The 22,307-nt window shown below is 37.3% G+C and overlaps 1 protein-coding gene across 3 annotated transcripts in view; it reads right to left on the bottom strand.

Moving 5' to 3' along the window:
- Nucleotides 1-869: 869 nt before the first annotated feature.
- The window catches only part of LOC126971151 (RE1-silencing transcription factor-like), a 42,196-nt gene continuing 20,758 nt past the window's right edge, over nt 870-22,307 (bottom strand). For 2 of the 3 annotated variants that reach the window (XM_050817300.1, XM_050817302.1), the window contains 9 exons: nt 22,109-22,271; nt 20,403-20,582; nt 15,180-15,304; nt 13,387-13,588; nt 11,440-11,526; nt 9,021-9,081; nt 4,404-4,528; nt 3,271-3,334; nt 870-2,994 (listed from right to left, as the gene is read on the bottom strand). In XM_050817300.1, coding sequence (XP_050673257.1) covers nt 2,930-2,994; nt 3,271-3,334; nt 4,404-4,528; nt 9,021-9,081; nt 11,440-11,526; nt 13,387-13,588; nt 15,180-15,304; nt 20,403-20,582; nt 22,109-22,271 — 1,072 coding nt within the window. In that variant the 3' untranslated portion in view covers nt 870-2,929. The remainder of the gene's footprint in view (nt 2,995-3,270; nt 3,335-4,403; nt 4,529-9,020; nt 9,082-11,439; nt 11,527-13,386; nt 13,589-15,179; nt 15,305-20,402; nt 20,583-22,108; nt 22,272-22,307) is intronic. The other variant, XM_050817301.1, reaches the window with a different exon arrangement.

Here is a 22,307-nt window from a genome sequence, read left to right as displayed (position 1 = left end):
ATCTTGACCAGATCGTCGGTTCATATTGTGGGGGGCCTACCAACACTACGTCTTCCGGTACGTCGCCGCCGTTTATGGTCGCCATTCGAAGTCATTACTGCCCAAACGGCTATCTATCCTTGAAGCTATGTGTCTAATGTCAAAGTATTATTATTACATTTATACTGAGTTCTTAAAATAGAGAAAAGAGGCATTTACTGATTGTGCGTGCTAGCTCCTCATTCTTATTTTAGCTTGTAATCAAATAAAAAAAAAAATACGGACGAACGCGCTGTTAGTGTTTCATGCTAAAAAAAATGCAGGCGAATTGAATTTTCTTCCAAGCATTTCTGACCAATCAAATAAAAAGGACAAACGCGCTATCAGTGCCATGTTAAAAAAATACAGACTAGACTATTACAGCTGTCGAAAAAATATTCACGTTGACAGTTAATCTCTATTTTGAACAATGCACGCACACTACCACAAAGTGACATACAAATCGCGAGTGTTACATCTTACTTATTTTTGTTGCTTGTCACACATACCAAAGTGATAAACCTGACCTGTTTTCATCGGATGTCTAGCAGCAAGAGGGTCTCTCTAAATACATACATACAATCACGCCTCTTTCCCGTAGGGGTGGGGTAGGCAGAGTACTTGTTTCGCTTCGTCCACTTTCAACTACGAACTACAACTATTTTTGTATCACGGTTTTTATATTATTCTGCTCCATCCACCAAACCGATATAGGGTTGCAAGATGGCAGCCGAATACAATAATTGTAGTACGATATATTTGGTAGGTCTGAGAATCGGTTGCATCAAAATTTTAATAATTGATTTTTTTGACGTTTGCTGGGTCAGCTAGTATACAAATAAAAATCCAAATTAATGTATAAACTTTATTTCCTCTCACAATTATGCAAATCATCATCTGTACAGAGATTAAAGACATAAAATTTAATTTAAATATAAACTCATGAATCATGATTTACGTTTTAGGTATTGATGCAATACTTATAATCTATAGTGCATTATAATAAATGTATATTAATATTACAATATATATTAATCCCCTTATTCATAATAGTCTGCTAACTTAAAACATTGCTAATTCTCACTCTGTCTTCTTCTATTGACCTAAGTCAGGATGAGCAAAAACACTCCTAAGCGGCTGTTTAAAGTTAGCTGACCATTATGAACAAGGGGGTACATGTATAGGAATAAAAAAAACACGCTTTTAAGCTGTCACGGTTACTCACTACATTACAGCCACGTTGCAATTACCATGGACGATTGGGCGAAAACTAGTGAATGTAAAATTTAAATTGTTATTAAGAACAAACGTTAGAGTTAACCCCTTCGCCAGTCCACCCGAGTTCATAGCATTTGTAACAGGGCATAAATATAAGGAAATTATACCACGCGTCACAATTAAAATGTAATAATATTATTTATTTCATGTTATATACCGACTTTGTTATTCATAGTAAAATATCACATAAAATGATTTTTGTTCTTATTCAATAATAAAAGTCCAGATAAAAACTAATCTTGACTTAACTTGACAATTTACATACATCGGTACTTACAACACGACCACATTATATCTGGACTTCGCTAGAACGTAATGCCCCCTCCCGTTCCCCTTTCATCACCTCGCGCTCGTCCCGTTGCATCAGTACGGTTTGCAGTTTCATTAACTTTAGATACATATCGTGATATTTTCATGCTATCACTGCTTTGTTTTTCAAGTTTTCATTGTTACGTTTTGACTTGCTGTTAATAATTCTGTAGTTTCTTTTGTTCCGTGTCCCGATAATAGTACTGCCAGAAAAATAAATACTCTTTGTACTTAACCTTGATGCTTTCATTTCTTTTTCAATTTATTTTTATAATGAATAATAATAATAATCAGGATCACAACACAAACCTTTGCATCAATATATACTGAAGAAAATAAATCGTTGTTTATTTATTAATAATAATAATGTCCTAGTGATGCTTGTTTTGCACACCGTAACAAAATGGCGAAGTGACGTCATCAACGTCAAGTCCAGAGATAATGTAACCATTTAGTAATTTAGTACTAATTTTATTCTTACAGCATGTCTGGAAGTTGGCTTCTGGCAAATAACGAACTAGTAATAATAGTTTATTTATAAAAAATGTGCATATACTTAAGAAGTTATACTTCTTTGCATAGTAAAACTAAAGCCTAACTCCGAAAACTTTATATATAACGGATTACTTGTATTGTGTGAATGGGAAATGTTCGCCTTAACTATTTCGATTAGAAAGCTACTGTAGTACTCTGACGTTTTGATGTTATCATAACTACATTATCTTATGTCACTTACTCAATAAACATCTAGTTACATTAGATTATTTATACGTCTACATAGACTGTGACAAGTGTGAAAACGGCGAAAAAATTGAGGGTGACAGGAAACCTCTATTTCGAGCAGTATACACACACTAACGCAAATAAAATGGCATACAAATCGCGAATGTAAGACGTACACTATAGTAATAAACCTGGCTGTTTTCATCGGTTGTCTCGCAGAAAGAGGTTCTATCTAGACGTATAAATTATCCAAGCTTATTATATACTTTAAAAAATCAATATTTATTCAAAAAAATTAAGAATGAAGATACTAATATTATTATTACACGTCCGAAATCTGCCATTTATACTGCAAATATGACACTTAACTGAATTATTTTGTTATAATTCACTACAAAAATCTATTATTTTTAAACCTATACATAATATTACATATTCAACTTAATCATCAGCTTAAAGATCATTAAACATATAAGAAGAAAGGGCAACGCTAATGTCGCCCCGTGTACTTATTGTTTCCAGTACAATTTCATTGTATATATACTTATATTATACATTTATTATTTCCTATGATACATTTAATAACTAATGTAAACCTACTCTAGGTAGCTTGATTTTCATCGAAATTACACCGCATTGGTAGCGCTGACTGGAGTTCTTTAGATCCTGAAATGATAAAATGCTTTAAAACATGTCTATAATAATTTATACGTCTAGATAGCTGTGAAAACGGCGAAAAAAATTGAGGTTGACAGTTAACATCTGTCTTGAGCAATACACGCACACTAAAACAAAGTGACATACAAATAGCGAGTGTAAGACGTAGCTTGTCACGCACATTAAAGTAATAAAACTGACCTGTTTTCATCGGTTGTCTAGCAAGAGGAAGAGGCTCGTCTAGACCTATAAATTATCTAAGCAATAAACATTACAGCATCATACCTTTGATAACTTCTGATTCGGCCTGTGGTAGCTTAATGCCTTGCTTTAAAACCATAGTTCCATTCTGTAACCAATAGTTAGTATTATTATTGTTTGGTAATCTTAAGTAATAAGCCAAAAACACGTTTAATAGTTAATTTTTAAGGGTATAAGAAGGATATACAACGTTGAAATATCATTTAATTAACATCTCTAAATGGCGTATGACTGCGAGAATACAGCAACTACCGAGTACATGAATACTTAGTCTGGCCATAAATACTGTTAATATAATTAAAAATATTACATTTGAATTTGGAATCAGTAATTTTTATATGATTGTTCATTAAGTTTACTGATTTTGGCGCCAATACATTGTACAATATTTTGCGATATTAAAATGGAGTGGGGTGATAGAGAACCGAATCGCTGCGATTGCATTAAAACAAAGTAGGTATGGAGCTAAACGCAATTTTTAACACTATATACGCTTGGTATTAGTAAAACGTTTGTGTATTGTGCTATAAATAGGTACAATGAAACCTAGTCTGTTTGAGACAAAAAGATCTGGCCGTCCACGTAGTGTTCGTACGAAAAAGGTGGATGAAGCAGTAAGGGAAAGAATTACACTACACATGATAATTTGGATCCCCTAAAACAATCCGTACGATTGGCAGTGAATAATTTTCCCATGGAAAGAGCGCGTGCTTCTATTGATAACTGGCCTCAACGTTTAAGCAGCCAATGGAGCCACTTAGGAATAAGGTTAATATTTAATGGTTATTAAGGTTAATTGTTTTACATTTATGTATTAAAAGTAATAAATGTTATTTGCAATAGACCTATTTTTTATTTCAGTATTTATGGCAAGACTAGGTATAGTAATGTATCCCCCGCATAATCCTTGTTGACAAATTCGAAAACGGCCGGGCGAAATAACAAGCTGTTATGTAGTTGATAACCTGCTCAACCCTAATAATAGCATATTAGGAAATTTACTTGAGATGTAAATAGCGACATCTCAAGTCGAGAGAAAGGTCGCGGGTGCGAGTCCCGCATTGTTAATAAATTTTGGTTACCAATTTAATTTGCAAAGTAGATAAATAATATTGAAACTCGAATTAGAGAATAAATTGATGTAAAGCATCGCCTACCTTCATCTCCACAAGCCCACGTTTGGCCATCTGTTCCACCTCGGACTTGGTCATGACTATTTTCTTAACTTTCACAAGCTTTTGGCCGATGTGCATCTCGCTGACTTCGACTGGTCCAACTGCCGCTATAAAAAAACCGAAACTTTTTAAAATGTTTAGGTTATAAGAGAAGTTTTATATGTTTTTAAACTTTTATCATCGAGGAACTTTAACATTGTAATTATTATGACGGGTACTCACGATACATATTTTATTGATTTGATGCCGATATTTTTGACCGAACAGTTCCGTCGTGACCACGATTCATGCAATTGGATCGAAATATCGGCATCAAATTAATAAAATATATATCGTGCGGCCATAATAATTACAAGAGAAGTTTTGTTCAATCTTTCGAGAATATCTTCCTGAATTCAAGTGGAAGGTTAGTTAGTTAATTACCAGGTACCTTCACAAAGCGTACATCATGGATGTTTTAATGTATTTATGTATGTTTATATGAATTTATGTATGTTTAAGTAAGTATATTGTATTAAATATATCATTATCTTGTAACCCATAACACAGGCTATATATGCTTAACTTGGGGCAAGATAATTTGTGTAAAAAGTGTGTCAATATTATTATTATTATTATCATTCTAAAACCGTCGGCCGTCGACGCTCCTGTGATTCCTCTGGTGTTGCAAGAAAATGTGGGTGGCAGTGATCACATTACATCAGGTGACCCGTGCGCTCGTTTTTCCTCCTCTCTTTGACGTACTATAAAGAACTAGACTCCCAATCGTCTATTTAAAGGTCGTCAAAAATGTCCAAGCGGCATTGTATGTAAGTATACATATAACATTAAAATATTCATTCAAATTAGCACCTTATTTCGTTGCATTAAAGTTCAGGGACGCTCAAATTCATATATTTTTATTCAAAATAGGATATGATTTATTGAAAGTGTAAAACTACCACCCATTCGGAAATGTAAGCCTCAGACCTGAGAAGAACGGGAGCAAGAAACTCAGAAGGCTTCTTTTTTTTCATGGAAATATGGTATCAATGTAATATCGTACCATAAAACTTATTATTTAATAGCCTTAGGTGGCTCCATTCCCAATCTGTGGCATCATTAAGAAAGTAATTTATGTTATAGTGACCTTTACCACACATACGTTTTTTAACATTTGTTTTGAATTTCTTAATACAATTTTTTGAACATTTTCTGGGATCTTCTTGTAAATGCATATCCTTTAGAAACTCGGACGCGAACACGAGGCAAGAACATATTGTTTTACCAATTTAAAAATTAACCAAAATAATAAAAAAAGTCAAGTTAGTTACACTCCATCCATTTTAAGTTTTGATTTAATGTTATTTGGACAGTTTTCACCGAACGCTTTGCGTGGCGTTGTATTCAAAGCGCGGTCTTAGCTCAACTGAACGACAACTCTACCGAATAGAAGGGTAGGCAGATTTTTTCTTCAAACAATTTTTAGCCGTGATTGTAAGTCTGGTTGTTTATAGTAAGTCAATGCCTCCTCTTTATTAAAAAAAAGTTTCTTTGCACAGGATGCCAGTATAGGCGCCACAGCGACGTCTTTTTATGCTTTGAATTATTATTGTGTTTCTATTCACACAAATTAAATTTGTGTAATTAATACCAGAAGTGAGGGTTAGAAAAATAACAAAGTTTATTAAAATGAAATGGCAAATGAGACTTTACATCTTATGTGTCATAATGAGGAGCGAAATTACGATGTCAGAATTTTGGGTGTTTCAAGAATCCTGAGCGGCACTGCATTGTAATGGGAGGGGAGGTCGTACTAACCAACAAGTGGACACGTCTTGCTCGTCATTGGTTCTCATAAAAATCTCATTAATAAAGTACTAATTGTTAAGTGTGAGTTGTGAGACGTGTGTTGCGTGTAAAAGTGAATGTGTATACTAATGAAATTCTGAAACAGAAATATAATTATTTATCTACACCCATGCTTTAAATCGTCTATTAAAGATTCTGAAACAGTTAGCTTATTACCAAGATTGAAACACCCAATGTCGTAATAACCATTACATCATCCAAACGAGTGTTGTAATGTTGTACTGAATTTCATAACAACACTCCTTGGTTTTTTTTTCGATCCCTTCATGCGCAAACAGTTTCAACAAACAGCCACATTCTTATTGCTCGATGCGTGGTATCTGTATGAATTTTATAAAAAAGAACATTTTCCTTAACACGCGTCCCACACTACCAGACTACTAGCACACACTACCAGCAAAAGAACATAATATTCAAGTGAATTTTAATAATTGCACTATGCAAAATGTAAATTACTATTAAAATAAATAATTCTTTCTTTAATAATTAGTTTATTTGTACATATTCAGTAATGGATGATATTAGGTTACTACTAGGACTGGCTGTTTTAATAATAGCAGTAAGCCAACTGTTTCAGAATATATATATTCTGGCTGTAGAGAAAGTCTTGAATGCAACTGTTGATAATTAGCTATTAAAACACTCATGTGATACTATTATCACATGACATGGGGAGCACTGATAAGAAATTACCAGCCCATCTTTTGTATCACAGAACAACTTAGCCTACTTAATATAATATTATACCATTTTAGGTGGCCTGCACAGAACCAGACATCATTATCCTCTATATCAGAGCTTGCAGAACAGACAATGACTGTTATAACCAAATAGACATATTTCGATGTAGTAAGTATGACTTTGTATCTTTTGTTAAAAAAAATAGGTACCTAAAGGTTATTTTTGTATCGTTAAGTTAATTGTCTCTTTAAACTTTTGTAATTATTTTATTAAGTCTTAAAACTTCGCTTTGTCATAAGTATCATTAGGAACTGTTTATGGCTAGTGTAATATTTATTGTTTATCATACCTTTATGTAATATAAATAGCTGTAAGTTTCTTTATATACTAGTCAAAACAAAATAAGGGCCACTTGTTTTTTTTGACCTCGTTAGCGATAATTTATTTTTTATGCATTCTTAAGTAGCTGATTATTTATCGTGGTGTTACCTTATTTGTTTACACACATTTTTTTGAGTATTCCACCTGCATTTTTGTTTAAAGTGGGTAGTTTTTGATAATTTATTGGAAGCACTTGATTCTACCCGATTTTAAGACGGATTTCAACTCAGTCAAATTGACGATTCTGTCAAGAACACTTTTTTGTTTTGTTTACTATTAACACTTTTTATTAAGAAAGTTATGCCGAGAATTTAACGTCATATGGACTTGCGTACCGTAACTAGGGCCGTAAGATTGCTCTAGAAGGCCATGCGCAGCGTTCGGTGGCGTTGCAGCTGGGTTTTTCCGGTCGAGCGATCCAGACTGCTTGGAATCGTTTTCAAGAGACTGGGGGTCTAACCAGGAGACGAGGATTTGACAAAGTTTGAGCAACTACCGCACAAAAGGACTGCTACGTGCGCTTGACTGCGCGCAGAGAGCCTTGCAGCACAGCCCGCTCCTTACAAAACCGTTTGCGGCAGGCGAGCGGTACACGCGTTAGTGATCAAACCATTAGAAATCTTTTACACGAGGATGAGCAGTTCTCCAGGAGACGCGTAGTGTGGATACCATTAACAAGTGCTCATCATGCAAACCGATTATCGTTCACAAGGCAGAATCTTGCGTGGGATATGAATGTTTGGAGGACAGTATTGTTTACGGATGGGTGCAAAGTTAAACTTTTTAGTGATGACCGTCGCATTAGGGTCTGGAGGCGTGAAGGTGAGCGATTTTCGGATGCTTGTATCCATGAAAATGACAGATTTGGGGGCCCCAATGTTATGGTATGGGGAGGAATCTTTATGTCAGGCAGAACCGAGCAGGTAATTCTAAACGAAGGCACAATAACAGCTCAACGTTACATCGAAGAGGTCATTAGACCCCATGTAGTCTCCATATGCACAGAGAATCGGTGCAAGATTCCATCTGACGCACGAAAATGCTCGCGCTCATGCACCTAGGGCCACCAGAGAAGCCCTAGAGGAGGCTGGTTTACAGGTGTTGCCCTGGCCTGCAAACAGTCAGTATCTCAACACCATTGAACACATGTGGGATTTACTGAAACGCAGTGTTCGACGCACAAACCAACCCATGCACAATGAAAGAGAGCTAATAAACGTTCTGAAATGCAACTTGGAACAAATTCCTCAAGAAACAGTGATACTCCTGGTGAAGAGTGTACAAATCACAAATCAAGTCACATTTTATGTATTTTTTTCAGATTTCTTTTTCCTCACTAATTATTTTTGCAAAAATGCTATTTTTTTTAAAAAGTTGACAAAATTCTATTTTTAATTGTTTGCATCATTATTTTATGCTGTCTACAATAAAAATCAATTTATTTATCCAATCGAATCATTAATCAACCTTTAAACATCAAGAATTCATGAGAGTACTGTAAAAACGTGGTGGCCCTTATTTTGTTTTGTCAATGCTTTTCGGTTGCGTTTTGCGTCAACTGACAATTTTGACTGTTGTTTAATAAATGTAAGTTACTTAAGAACCTTATTCCCCGCTAAATAAATAAAATAAAATGTAGAATCTACTATACTGAATGATTTTTTTTTTAAATTGATTGTTACTCACATCTGGCACCGGCAGGCAACGGTTCGGCTTTGATCCCCGGCGGTAAAGTCTTCATTGGTATCTAATGCAAAAGTAAAAAATAAATAAAAAAAAACAATATTAAATAAAAATATTTAATAAATTAATGTTTGTTTCCGAATCATGGATGTTTAAGTAAGTTTATTGTATCATATATATCTTAGTCTGGCACCCATATTACATAGAATATGCTTAATATGCCTAGTTTGTGGGAAGACAATGCGAAATCTAAGCACGTCGTCAAAATCGCCGCGCAGCTTTCAAGTTACCCGATAGGAACACGCAATGAATGGGCGTTGTCGAATGCTGCTGTTTCACGTACAAACAAGGTGTGGAATAAACTTCCTTGTGCGGTGTTTCCAGAACAATACGACGTATAAAAAAAATGTATGGATAAAGGATACCTTTAAAAAAAGTGCGTATACTTTTCTAAAAGACCGGTAACGCTCTTGTGGTTCCTTGTGCCAAAGAATGTGGCAGGCGGTGATCACTTATCACCAGTGATTCCATACAAAAAAAAAATTATATGAGAAGTGTGTCATTTTTTATTATTACCAGATCATATACGATAAACTTTTCAGTTTTCAACTAACTTTCTTCAACTTACTAGTAAAATATAGAATGAATTTCCTCGCCAAGTGTTTCCTGATACCTTCGAAAATACACACATCAAAAAAGTCTAAGCAACATGCATGATATTACAAATTTACCATTTATATTAATTAATTTCTAACCCCCTTATTCATAATGGTCCGCTAACTTTAAACAGCCGCTAAGGAGTGTTTTAAGTTAGTCGACTATTATGAATAAGGGGGTAAGTCTTTATTCATTCAAAGTGCATAGGTATGTAAGCTTTTTTGTTATTGATGACATACTGAGTGGTTGTAAAAAAAAATTTCGAAATTATGTTTTGTTTTTTTTTCATAAAATTAAATGAAAGGGAATTTGTTTGAATTTAAGTGCATTTTTATTGCTACGTTTAGTCTTGATTTTATAATTTTACCAACCATTTAAATAAAGTTAGCGACAAAATTGAATTGTTAGATATTCTTTACGTCATGGAGCGACGTCATTTGACGGCAAATGAAATACAAAGAGCTGTAGGGATGTTGCAAGCGGGAAGTAATCAATCTCAGGTATCTTGGCATTTGATCATTCATAGAAGTGTTATTTGTCGTCTTTAGCAGCGCTACAATAATACAAGGAAACCCGCTGAACAGCATTCAGGCCATAAAAGGAGTACAACCACTCGGCAAGACCGGTACATACAACTGACTGCAAGACGCCAGCCGATGTTTACCGCTCGAGAGATAAGTTTGAGGCTACAAAATTCAAGTGGTGTTGATGTAAGTCCCCATACTGTGCGAAATCGTCTGCATGAGTACGGCCTACGGGCTCGACGCCCAATTAGGTGCCCACCGATACGTCACGGGAATCGCGCTCGTCGCAATGAATGGTGTAGAGAACGCAGAACATGGACCAAGGAACAATGGGATAAAATTATGTTTTCCGACGAGTCGCGATTCGGATTTAGGCCTGATACAAGGGTGCGAGTGTACCGTTGGCCCGGAAATACTGAAAGGCTCAGCTGCATTCAGGAAGTTCTTCCATACAGTGGCTCAACAGTTATGGTATGGGCGGGTATTATGAAGAATAGGCGAACTGACCTCGTTTTTGTAAATGGAAACATGAACGCTGAAAATTACGTTGAGGATATTCTCAGACCTTATGTCCATTTGCACAAACCTTTGGCTCCGATTTTACTTTAATGCATGACAATACGCATTCACATACAGCTCAGCGAACCAGTCAATACTTGGCAACGGAGAACGTCCGGGTATTGCCCTGGCCTGCACAATCGCCAGACCTCAACCCCATCGAGCACGCATGGGACATGCTCCAGAGACGTGTTTTGAAGGACTTAGACGGAGTGACAACAGCTGAAGGGTTTGCTACAAGTCTATTGGGAGCGAATACCGCAAGATGACATAAACAGTCTCATTAATTCAATGAATAATCGTTGCCGACAAGTTCTGAATAGCACAGGAGGCCATACTTTGTATTAAATTATCCTATTCTTTCACAATAAATTCATTTTCTTTAGAAATTTCATTTTGTTAAGAAAATATTTAGTTGCTTATGTACGTTAGTTTCTGCAGTATATTCTAATATTGTTAATTTCTGTTATTAAAAGAACTTATAAAGACAACAGCTGTTATTTTTACATCATAGGACCCTAAAAATATTATTTTAAAAATAAAATACAACGTTATAATGTGTAAAACCATCCGAAAATTTAAATTAGTACATGTTGCTGCGGACTTTTTTGATGTGTGTAGTTCGTATACCCCGGCAATGCTGAAGTTACGCTGATTTAAATTGTGGAAAAGATATAATATACCTTTTTAAGTGTTTGTCCAGACGGTGACTTTAACAAGGTGCTTGCAGGTTTCTCAGGATTATCGTCAGGATATGCCTTAGAAGGACTCTAAAAATATAAAGGATTGGTAAAAACAAACAAACGTGGTAGTGCCAAGTTGCGACGTAAATCACTTACTAGGCCGTTGTTTCGGTCGGTTTATAGGCTAACCGGAGGTCTAATCTGACAATCCACACTTTCAAATTAAAATATTTTTATTAAAAAAAAAAAGATTTAAAATCACTATATATTGAACGTCAAAAACTACCCCCGTTCGAAATAATATGCCTCAGGCCTGAGAAGAACGGGAGCAAGAAACTAAGCGGCCTTTTTTTCCTTAATTTAGTTACAATATATATTTACATATTTAGTTTCGTACAATAAAATATATCATTAAAGAACCTAAGTGTGTTCGCTTCATTCCCAGTGGTATCATTAAGAAAATGGGAAACACATTTGTTCGTACATTTTTTGGGATTATGTTGTTAAAGCATATACATCGCCCAATAAAATACTTACAAACTCGACTTAACCGAGCAGTAGGCATAACAAGTTTATGATTGTTCGTCGTGTTAACATTATGATTGTCGCAGTTTCTAGCAGATTGGTTAAAAATGTGCTTTTCTATAAACAATTAGCTAACCATTAGCTTCCACAGACATTGACAAATCAAAATTGGTCATATTCTAACTGTATGGTATGTACGGAATGCGAGTGGTACGATCATTTACAGATGCTAATACAAAGGGAGGTTCTCTGTTAGAACATAATGGCTTTGGTTACAGATAATATATATCTTCTACCTATTAATTAGCTAGGTACCTTTGTTGTGGAATAAGTTTGTTGAAAATTTATTGAATTAGGTATTTTTGCGGAAATCCATAATTATCAAAATTTTGTGAGTTTTCATTAGTGTAAATCAAACATATTATTTATTTTAGCGGAATTTACACTCAAGAATACTCACAAAGGTAGATAATAAGTTTGTTATAATTCATTTTATATATTTTTTTTTCCATTTATTGTTACCAATGTGTCAGACCCAAATTGAATCAACCGGCCATTTGCCGATAAATGGTATGTACATACATTATTATATTTTTTATCGACCTGTAGGTTACCGGATGTAAATGAAAAAAAAATCTGGCACCCATATTCATGTTCCAACCGAAAAGGAAGATGCCATAATTACTGAGTTCAGTTAGCCCCGATTTCACCAATGACTCATTAAACTGAGTTTAGTAAAACTCAGTTTTACGTAAACTAGTTCATATGTCTTGATCTCGTTTAAACACAAAGACATATCACCGATAACTTTTGAGCGTGTTAACGTAAACTGAGTTTACATGTCATAAACAATAGGATGTATCAAATACCTATCAAAATTGTCATCGATAAATATGAACAAAATCACAATGGTAAATGTCAATGTTTCTATTACGATAACGACAGTGACAAATTCGGCGGCAAAAGTGACAATTCATTTAAACGGGTTTAGGCTACAACTGCGTTTTAAATTCGCGTTAAAAATTTAGTGTTCCAATCGCGTTCTACTCTAGGTGGTGAAACCTAGGCTAAGTTATGAGTTCGATAGGTAATTGATATCATCATAATCATCAGCCGGAAGACGTCCACTGCTGGACAAAGGCCTCTCCAAAGATTTCCACGACGATCGGTCCTGCGCTGCGCTCATCCAATGTATTCCGGCGATCTTCACCAATCGTCCGTCCATGTTGTGGGGGGCCTATTCGAGGACTTTACAGGGCAGTACAGATGTTCGTCGTACTATGTGCCTTGCCCACTGCCACTTCAGTTTCGCAATCATTTGGACTATGTCGATAATTGATATAATGTTATGTAATTATTGGAACGAATCCAACCCGTTCTTACATAATGTCATAAAGTACAAATAATTTATAATTTACTAACTAGCAATCTCGACAATGATTGTTCGAGCAGTCCCAGTAAGTTGTTCAATGAAGAACTACTCGAGCTGCCAGGGCACCTCACCTGCGATCCATTGACACCATCGTCTAACATTTCTGCAGCACCACCTTCCTTGTTTAGTGTCTTATCTGCTTCCTCTTGCTCTTTTTCGCTTTCCTCGTCGGTCTTTTTTGCCTTTTTTGGTCTGAAAGAATTTATCAAATGAACATTGGCAGAGCACCATTTCCCAGTGGGAGGCTTCTTTGCACAGGATGCAAGCTATGGATACCACAACGGCGTCCATTTCTGCTGTAAAGCAGTAATGTTTAAGCATTACTGTGTCTGAAGAGCGCCGTAGCTAGTGAAATTACTGGACACTTATGAGACTTAACATATTAAGATTTTTGGGTTTTACAAGAATCCTGAGCGGCATTGCATTGTTATGGACAGCAGCTGAACGTCCTGCTCGTTTCGTCCCTACTGTTCAAAGAAAAAGCAGATATATATATGGCAAATATGGATGAAGATGTCGGAAGAGCTTGACTGTGGTGTACATTCAATGAACAGATCAGGGATGTAATAAAAGAGGCAGGTATTTATCGATACCTTCAACAAGTTTGTGATAGATCTGAGAACCGATGAATAAACAATAACCCACCATTACCACAGAAACAAGTCAATAAGTGAATGCAGTTTAATTGTTACTTCCAATACATATGTTTAACAAGTTGAGCTATTTTTTTAATTTTGTTTTAGACCCCATTTCTGAGTTATTACACTTTGGTATTTTTTTTTATTGAAAAGGAGGACAAACGAGCGTCAATTTTGTTTGAGCGTTGGTATTTGTATGTTTCGAAAAGAAGATAGTTTTTTTCATGTAGAAGATGTTAGTCCTTACGGCTTTGCCCGTCTTGTATATCATATTTATACAATGAAATTACGTATAACTTGTTTCACAATAATAACATGTCTAAAACGCTTTCAACTTTGAACACGATGCATATATTGGATGCAGCGCCTTACAAACGAATTTGTTATTTATATTACAGCCATTATAAAACACTCTATTGACTGAAAAGAGTGGCCGTTAAGTTTCTTATATGTTCTTCAAGCTCAAATTTTTCCGAATATATGGCAGAATCAGTTATTTAAAAGAAATATTTATAGTGACGATTTAAAAGCACTTAGATTGAGCCTAAATGGTGGCTGGATGATCTTCTTACCGGGAGGTGTGCTTGATGTGTTTTCTATTATTATTATTTCCTTTAAAGTTAAAGTTATTATATATTTTATTTTATGAAATGCTCACATAATGCCTCTATTTATTTACGGTATGTGTGGATTGATGCATCTACTATACTCAATAACTCTTGTGTTTATGAGTATTAATTTTCTTTTTTTGACTTACTCGTGTAAGCCTTTCAGTTTTTGACATTTGAGCATTTTTGTTGCGTGACATTGCATATATTGTAATTGAAATGATTTGTAAAACAATTGAAATGTAAATCTTGACTTAAAAGAGTGGCAATGAGTTTCTTGCTACTTCTTCTCATTAGCTCAACCCTTTACGAAGTAGCGGTAAATTCAATAAGAAACAATATTTTTATTTTATTTTTTGACATAATTGTCATTTCCGTGACCTACATGAATAGTGTTTTTGAATTTGAATTTGAATTTAAATTTAAATGAAAACAGTTTATTTGTTTTTGACTATATTGCATTCAAAACTCTGGTACAACATTACTAGACCAGGAGGACTTTTAGTTTTATTGTCCACTACGTTGTATTATACTTACATTTCCTTGCGTTCCTTACGTGGCCGTCCACGTTTCCTGGCGCCCGGAGTGCTCCCAGGAGTCGCCGTCGTTGTGGCTGAGTTCTGAACTTTGGGTTTGATACTTGTACGACGTTTGCTGCGATTCTGTACAAAAAATATGCTATTGTTAGACGTGTAGTGAGGCGACATTATGTTGGGAAGGATAACAGCAGGCGTCATGGTTTAAGGGATGACAGTAGATGTCATTTTGAAAGCGATGACGAGCGGGGCGTCGGCGACTATATAAAAGCCCGTGCGCGTTATTAGGAGGAAACCCTGTCCGTTTGGAAAGTCAACCTTTTATTGTAATTTAGAATGGTATCCCTTTATAGTTATTTATGAAACTGTTGTGTAATAAGGGGTATTAGAATACGAATGTGGGTTAATAGAGTGAACATGAGTGTTTTAATACCTAATTATCAACAGTTGCCTACAATACTTTAACCTTACTACTACTTACTTAATTACTTACTTACTTTTACCCATAATATGAATCTTCGATAATAGATTCTGAAACAGCAATGAACCCCCATCCCCAAAAAGATTATGAAAGCGGTCCCTAAAGAGATAGTACCCCAGGAGGGTACCGGCTCTACCAGAGTCGGAGAATCCCTCCCCGAGCACTCTAGCTCGGGCTGCCCTTCGTATTCTGGGGAGGGCACAGTACCGCGCATGATCAAGGACAAACGAGGCAGTAACACCACGGCACCCCGCTCCACACTCAACGTGGACTTTTGCAATATCAGGGGAATTCACTCCAACTTAAACGCCGTCCACCACCACCTTGAGACGGCGAAGCCGGCTTTGTGTTTCCTTACGGAGACGCAGATATCTCGACCTAGCGATACGTCATATTTAACGTACCCCGGGTACAAAATTGAGCACAATTTTTTGCCTCATGCCGGGGTATGTGTGTACGTTAGGGAGGATATCTGCTGTCGCCGTCTCGGCAATTTTGAGGGTAGGGACCTGTCCACTCTCTGGCTCCGCGTAGATTTAGAGGACCGCGTCCGCATCTATGCGTGTGTCTACAGGTCCCATAGTGGTAACGCAGAAACCGATCATCTCATGGGCTGCATTCAAGCGGCAATTGACGACGTGCTTGCACAGATCCCCGCCGCTGAAATCGTATTCTTGGGTGATTTCAACGGGCACAATGCCGAATGGCTTGGATCACGTACCACAGACTACGCAGGGCGATCTGTGCATAATTTTGCATTGGCGTACGATCTGTCCCAATTGGCTGAGTCGCCAACGCGGCTCCCGGATGTGGATAGCCACATGCCGTCCTTATTAGATTTTCTGCTGACTACACATCCCGATGGTTACCAGGTCATTGTCGACGCCCCTCTCGGAACGTCCGACCATTGCCTGGTCAGGAGTGTTAGTGCCTATACGACGCCCACGTCGCAGACCACCAGCGACTCGCCGCGTTTGGCACTACAAGTCAGCAGATTGGGATAGGATGCGTTCCTTTTTTGCATCCTACCCTTGGAGCAGGGTTTGTTTCCCTTCGGATGATCCTAGTGCCTGCGCCGTTGCAGTAGCCGATGTGATACTACAGGGCATGGATATTTTTATACCAAGCTCGGTAGTACCGATCGGTGGCAGATCACAGCCCTGGTTCGATGCGTCAGTTAAAGCAGCATCTGACTGCAAAAAACAGGCGTATCGAACTTGGGTTGCGGCGCTGGGCACAAAGGATCCGAACTGCATAGTTCTAAAGAGGAAATACAACCGTGCTTCCAGATTTTTTAAGCGGCAAATCGCCCATGCAAAGTCAAAACACGTCGTCAAAATCGGCGAGCAGCTTTCCAGTTACCCGACCGGAACACGCAAGTTCTGGTTGTTGTCGAAAGCTGCTCTTGGTAACTTCAGCCAGCCGTCCATGCCGCCGTTGCACATGAGGAATGACACCCTGGCCCATACGACAAAAGAGAAAGCCGATCTCCTGTGCGCTCTTTTCGCCTCCAACTCGACTCTTGACGACAACGGAAAAACACCGCCGACCATCCCGCGGTGTCAGAGCTCTATGCCTGAAGTACAGTTCAGACAGAAAACTGTTAGGCGAGCTCTGTTTTCGTTGGACGTCAGGAAGTCGAGCGGGCCGGATGGCATTTCTCCAATCGTGCTTAGAACGTGTGCCCCTGAGTTGACGCCGGTGCTAACGCGTTTATTCCAGCACTCTTATTCCAAAGGCGTAGTCCCTGACTCATGGAAGTCAGCCCTTGTCCATCCGATCCAAAAAAAGGAAACAGTTCGGATCCGGCAAACTACAGGCCTATTGCTATTACCTCCCTGCTCTCCAAAATCATGGAGAGCATAATTAGCCGTCAGCTCTTCGTATACCTAGAGGGTCACCAGTTGATCAACGACCGACAATACGGGTTTCGCCATGGTCGGTCGGCAGGTGATCTTCTGGTATACCTAACACATAGATGGGCTGCGGCTATTGAAAGCAAGGGGGAAGGCCTGGCAGTAAGCCTGGATATAGCGAAGGCCTTTGATCGTGTATGGCATAAGGCGCTCCTCTCTAAACTTCCATCATTTGGGCTTCCCGAGAGTTTGTGCAAGTGGACCTCCAGCTTCCTCACTGGGCGCAGCATACAGGTCGTTGTCGACGGACATTGCTCGAACCCGAAGCCCGTGAATGCTGGAGTGCCCCAAGGCTGTGTGCTATCTCCTACGCTGTTTCTTCTGCATATCAATGATATGTTGGACACCTCCAACATTCATTGCTATGCAGATGACAGCACTGGTGATGCCGTATACACGGGCCATGCACGTCTCTCTCGGGAAATCGTCGACCAGTGCCGGGAGAAACTTGTGTCTTCTATCGAGTCCTCTCTTGAGAAGGTCGCGGAATGGGGTAAATTGAACCTTGTCCAATTTAACCCCCAGAAGACTCAAGTTGCGCGTTTACCACTAAAAAAACCCCATTTGTCGCATCACCGCTCTTCGACAACACTTCCCTAAAAGCCTCGCTTTGTATCGGAATACTGGGTCTCGAAATCTCGAGCGATTGCCAATTCCGTGGCCATCTGGAGGGCAAAGCCAAATTGGCTTCAAAGAAACTGGGCGTCATTAATAGAGCACGGCAATACTTCAAGCCGGCCCACATTCTAGCGCTGTACAAAGCGCAGGTCCGGCCACACATGGAGTATTGCTGTCATCTCTGGTCTGGCGCACCCCAGTATCAGCTCGATCCATTTGACCGCGTGCAACGCAGAGCAGTGCGAATTGTCGGGGACCCAGTACTCTGTGAACGGCTGGATCACTTGGCGTTGCGTAGAGACGTCGATTAATTGTGTGTCTTCTACCGCATTTATCACGGGGAGTGTTCCGAAGAGCTGTTTTACCTAATTCCTGCCGCCGAATTCCACCTTCGCACGACACGCCACAAGTTAGGATATCATCCTCACCATCTGGATGTGTGGCGGTCCTCCACAGTACGGTTTACAAAGAGCTTTCTTCCACGTACTACAAAGCTGTGGAATGAACTTCCTTGTGCGGTGTTTCCGGGACGATACGACATGGGTACCTTCAAAAAAGCGCGTACACCTTCCTTAAAGGCCGGCAACGCTCCTGTGATTCCTCTGGTGTTGCAAGAGAGTATGGGCGGCGGTGATCACTTAACAACAGGTGACCCGTATGCTCGTTAAAACAGTTAACTTACACCCAATGTCCTATTACATCATCGAAACGAGTGTTGTAATGTTGTACTGAATTTCATTACAACACTCGTTTGGATGATGTAATGGTTACTAGGACTGGCTTTTTTTAATGTTGGCAATAAGCTAACTGTTTTAGAATCTTTAATAGAGGATTTATACATGGGTGTAGATAAAATTATTAAATACATTGTAACTCTTTTTCGTAACTGATTTTGTTTAAATTCCTACTAAAAGTGTAAATAGTAGTCGTTACTGTGTGTTTTTATTTCAATTACACCTCAGGTGCCTAAAGCTATATCCGAGTGATATATAGCTATATCATAGTGAATTCATTTACAAATTTGTAAAATTGATACCTGGAATGTTATAAAATTCCAAATCGAGCGAGAACGTTTTTCGGGTGTTATTCGTATCTTACTATGTATATTATACCAAAATGCTGGACCACCGAATATTACATTACAGTAATTTACGGGAAGTAAAGTTATTCCAAGTTTAAAACTATTTGTCTTCATCTTACCTTTGTCACTACAGAATTAAATGACAGGGAGAAGTAACTTTAAACACCTATATATATTTGTCACCAGTGGGAGGCTCCTAGCACAGGATGCCGGCTAGATTATAGGTACCAAAACGGCGCCTATTTCTGCCGTAAAGCAGTAATGTGTAAACATTACTGTGTTTCGGTCTGAAGGGCGCCGTAGCTTGTGAAATTACTGGGCAAATGAGACTTACATCTTATATCTCAAGGTGACGAGCGCAATTGTATTGCCGCTCAGAATTTTTAAGGTTTTTCAAGAATCCTGAGCGGCACTGCATTGTAATGATCAGGGCGTATAAATTACCATCAGTCCTGCTCGTCTCATCCTTTATTTACATTTTACAAAAAAATAAGTCACTTTAAACTGCGTTTATTGAGAAGACAGATTAAGGTTTGCTAGTCTATACTGTGGATTTATATAAGATCTTATCTGCTAATGTGGTATGAGGATTCGTCCACTCTTTATTAGGAACTATGCGTTACTAGCTCATATAATGCATAATATATAATACAATTAAAACACCAGCTCAGCAAAAAAATTTTTCGAATAATATCGATAATAATATAAGTTAAATTAGAATTTATATAAATTTATTATTAAGTATAATATAGTGTAGACTGAAGAGTATATGACTAAGCAAAATAGTATTCAATAAATGACAGCCTTTATTGAACACGTGCATGTAGATGCACGTCCATTTGATGTATTATTTTTTTTACGTATAATAGATAACATTCTTAAATAAACTAACGAATATTTCTTACCATGTCGCATCAAATTTTCTTATCCTCGATTTTTTAATATTAATCTAGTAACTATTTATTATGTAATTAGCTAGTAAATATCTGCGAAAACTTGTGATAGCCTTTTATGTAAATATTTTCCTAACTATTATTGTATTTAGCTGTAAGTTTTCCAATTACAATAAAATTAATATATTATATTAGTGTGAGGGCCTCGAATACTCGAATCAATTCAATAGTGTACCTCAGTGGCTGACGTGTCGACGTACTCCTCGTCATCAGCGTCGGTATCGTCATCATCAGAGTTCGCCTTGCTGGTGTCACTTATCATCTTGGCGTAGTCCTTGATCCGCGAAGGTCGCGTAGACCGTCGGACGATTTCTTCGCTGTTACTTTGATCAGTATCTCCATTTTTAATGGCGCTCTATGTGGAAAAAAACCTTTATTTTATGTTCAAATATTTTTATTCAAAATTCGATATAATGTCACTTATTGAAAGTCAAAAACTACCATCCATTCGAAAAGGTATGCCTCAGACTTGAAAAGAACGGGAGCAAGGAACTCGGTAGGCTTCTTTTTTTTATAAAAATATGGCTACAATGTATAATATATAGCCTGAGTCTTGGTCTAGTTGTCTTGCAACCCATAACACAGGCTATATATGCCTAATTTGAGGCAAGATTATTTGTATAAAAAGTGTGTCAGTATTATTATTATTATAAGTTTATGTTTGTTCGTGGTGTTAACATTATGGTTATGACAGTTTCTAGCAAATTCACTTATGTGCCTATGGTACATACGTAACATTATCAAGAACCTATTGAGAAGCAACAATTAAGATTTTTTTTTTAATTTTGCTCTCAATGATTCTTTAGGACCTAGGTTGTAAATAGCGCGAATAGCCCTCTTCTGCAGCACAAATATCGTATTGATATCGGCAGCATTTCCCCATAGTAATACACCATTGGACATAATACTATGAAAATAACTAGTGTATAGTAAAGGCAAATCAATGAACAGATATTTTTCTATAAAATTATTAATGGGGTTTTGGAGTGCCTACAGCTATTGAGAAAGATATTCACATTACAACTAGAGCACCTCAACTGGCAAAATATAAACCGTTTGTACCTGATGCAGCTAATTCTAATCTCGGATATAACTCCCCACTGAATAGACTGTTGCAACAATACAACACTATAATTTCATTTACTAATTCAGTAAGAAACAGGACGTTATCGCGAACCCACTACACTCACCGTGATGAAGGACCGCCGAATGTTGCGAAACTAGTCGGTACCCACACCGATAAAGCATATAATAATATAAGTAAATAATGTCTCACGAAAGTTTTAATAATTTAACTATAATTTCCAACAAGCGACCTATAGTATATACTCCGGCAATCTTGACCAGATCGTCGGTCCATCCTGTGGACATTAAAATTAAATCCCATTGTAGCGTACAGGAGTTCAATTTCTTATATGTACGTATAAATTAAATTGTTTGTATGTTTATGTGCATGATATGCTCACCTGTTATTGCAGATTTTTGGAATTATAATTTGGATGAATTGACATATGTATCCATTTTTAGTGGACTTTGAATAAATAAATAAAGTAAGTAAAAAGTAAAGCTTATGCTTTGATGGTAACTTTATGGGATTATGTACTTTCTGTCCATTATATATTGTTACGAAACCTGTAAGTTTAGCAACATCAAAAGAATTGGAGGTAGTTTGAAATTTACAACGGATGAGAAATGTCACGTCCTAAAAGTGTTCTAATCTGAGTGTGATAAAATGCGAACATGACAATAGCATTGGACTGTGTTAGCTTAAAAGCTCAACATAATTTCAGCTGACAGATGACATAAAAACCAAATAAAAAAATTATTCTAAGTTAAAACTCAGCTAAGTTTTATGTGAGAAAAGTCTAAGTACACTCTCACCTTTGGTGTGTCCTTCGGTTCTTTTTCCTCCTCTTTATTATTGTTCTTGGTCTCCTTCGACTCTTTTGGCTCCTTATTTTCTTTAGTCACGCGACGCTCCACTTGTTTCTTTTCGATGGCGACCGGCTTACTTGATAACTGAGATTTCTTTTCCTCTGTCAATCTAAAAGATAATATTTGTATAGATAATAGACATAAT

Source organism: Leptidea sinapis, chromosome 23 (assembly GCF_905404315.1).
Source record: "Leptidea sinapis chromosome 23, ilLepSina1.1, whole genome shotgun sequence".
Taxonomy (NCBI): Eukaryota; Metazoa; Arthropoda; class Insecta; order Lepidoptera; family Pieridae; genus Leptidea; species Leptidea sinapis.
The sequence above is the reverse complement of the archived record's forward strand: the minus strand, read 5'-3'. Positions and strand labels throughout refer to the sequence as shown.